The following is a 2,306-nucleotide window of genomic DNA, read 5'->3' on the forward strand; positions in this document are numbered from 1 at the left end:
ATGACCTAATATCAAATATATGAGTAGGGGGTTACATATATGTTTTATATTTTGACACATTTATTCAGTGAATATATATAGCGCCAAAAAATATAAAAAAGAAAAAGAATTTCTATTATAATAATTGACGATGATGTTGGACATGATGAGATTCTGTGAGTAGTAAATAGGATTATACTATTTTTTCAGTATTTTATTAAAATCGATTGCTAAATCAATAATGTTGACGTGTATGTGTGTATATATATAGAGAGAAAGACTTAGTACTGAACTGAATAATTATGGACCGAAATACACCGATACTTTTATATGGCATCAAATAATTTATGAATTTTATGCCATTTAATCGTGGTTTGAATGCTCTTGTTATGGCCAAATGCATGCATTCCTACAACACATACAGACTTTTGACTGACCATTGAATGCTGGCCTTGTTCTTGGAGTAACAGCTTAGGTGGTAAATATAAATCTAATTTCAATGGACGAAAATCGATAGAGTTTGCTTGGGTTTGGGTTTGATGGTACGGTCAAAGGGTTGACTCAGTAATCCATGGGTTCTTGAAGATCCATACATCATTTAGAATTTAGATCCACCCACTCTTCTTTTTTTCATTTTTTATAACTATGTATTTTATATAAAAAATCAAACTAATTCCAAAACCGAGAGTTAACCGTATCATTTAGATTATACATCCCGGATTTAAAATTCAAACTACAAACGAAACATACGTTTTGTAACCACTTTTACCAGTTAAACTACCAAATTTAGGTTTCATCCACTCTTTGTCTATATTTTGTTCTCAATGTTTTAATTCATTATTCGATAGTTTTTCTCTATTTTGAAAATCTTACGAAATGACCCCTCTATTTTTTATTTTGTTCATTTTGTAACTTTAGGATCAGAATGAGCGATTAAATTAATTTGAAAGCCTAAGCTTTTTTGTCGATTGTGCCGGGGGTGGCTTTTGTCGCATTCGTATGCGTGGAATACATTAATTATGCTCGTGCCTTCTGCATGAGTCCTCGATGCCCCTTTTACGTTTATATACATATATATATATGTATGTATGTGATATATATTGTAGCCAATTTTTTAATTGTGAAGGATATATATTATAGCCAATTTGAGGATAAGGTACCTTGTGGATCGAAAATTTTAAGTATTTTTACAAGTTACAAGAATGAAATATCCACACAATTTTTTGCAAAAAATCTTTGACCGGAGACAAAAATATTACCCAATAGATCGTGGGCGAGTGGTCAAGGTTGGAGTAGGAGGTAACTCCAAGGTTGAGTGTTCGATTCCTAACTGGTGGGAGGTAATTTCTGGATTTATATAATCCATATATAAAGGTTGTTTCTCTGCCGGAAGTTTACCTAATCAGCGCACTGAAATAGTAGCAGTTACCGTTAGGGATCCTCCGTTATAAAAACAAAATTCGCGAACACGCAGAGCTCTTTCGTGCGCATGTAATTGGGAGTGTAAGTACTTTAGTTTTTTTTTTAAAAAAATATTGTGAATTATTTATATGGCCAATATGAATATTATATTCAAACACTCACTGCATTCATGTTATGTGCGTCCAATTTCATACATAAAATCGACATGGAAATTTAAAAAAAGAAAAAAAGAAAAAAGAAAAATAGATAGTGCTAGTTAGCCAAGTAGTAAACTGCATGGATATGCAAATCTAACATCATCTTCAAATGCTTCAACGGAGATCTAATAATAATATTATTTCAATGCAGAAGGACCGACCAAACCCTAGAATCTGTACCAAACATCGATCCATCTTCGACACCAATGAGGGATCATTCAAACAGTAGAGATTAAGCTTCCATCTTCGTCCCCATGAACGTCTTCTTGGGTTCATCATCTGTGTATTCGTACGCTAATCCGCCATGGCTGGTCGGATCCATCCCGGCGATCTCCTCGTCAGCCGATATCCTCAGCAGATCGAGCTTCTTCAGTGCATAAAACAGAGGCCCCATCGTCGCACTCACAAACGCAATGATCACCAGGATCTGCACCAAATGCGCCGCCAATAGCTTCCCTCCGCCGCCGAACACCAGACCGTACGGCCGATCTGGGTTTCCGGCGTAGATCTCGTTCACGTACGCCTTCTTCGCGAACAATCCCGTGAAGATTATCCCCCATGCCCCGCAACCGCCGTGGAGCTGAGCCGCCTCCAATGGGTCATCGTATCCGACCATCTCGGCGAGCTTGTTGAATCCAATGAGGACCCAGGCGGCGACGAATCCGCATATCACGGCGGCCCACGGGTCCACCACCGCGCACCCGCCGG

General features: G+C 37.8%; 1 protein-coding gene across 1 annotated transcript in view; it reads right to left on the reverse strand.

Moving 5' to 3' along the window:
* Window positions 1-1,543: 1,543 nt before the first annotated feature.
* Window positions 1,544-2,306, reverse strand: part of LOC104804531 (ammonium transporter 1 member 4) — a 1,863-nt gene continuing 1,100 nt past the window's right edge. Inside the window, exon 2 of the mRNA XM_010528843.2 lies at window positions 1,544-2,306. This exon is cut by the window's right edge and continues 20 nt beyond it. Within this exon, the coding sequence (XP_010527145.1) occupies window positions 1,831-2,306 (476 nt within the window). The 3' untranslated portion in view covers window positions 1,544-1,830.

Source organism: Tarenaya hassleriana, unplaced genomic scaffold, assembly GCF_000463585.1.
Source record: "Tarenaya hassleriana unplaced genomic scaffold, ASM46358v1 Cleome9, whole genome shotgun sequence".
Taxonomy (NCBI): Eukaryota; Viridiplantae; Streptophyta; class Magnoliopsida; order Brassicales; family Cleomaceae; genus Tarenaya; species Tarenaya hassleriana.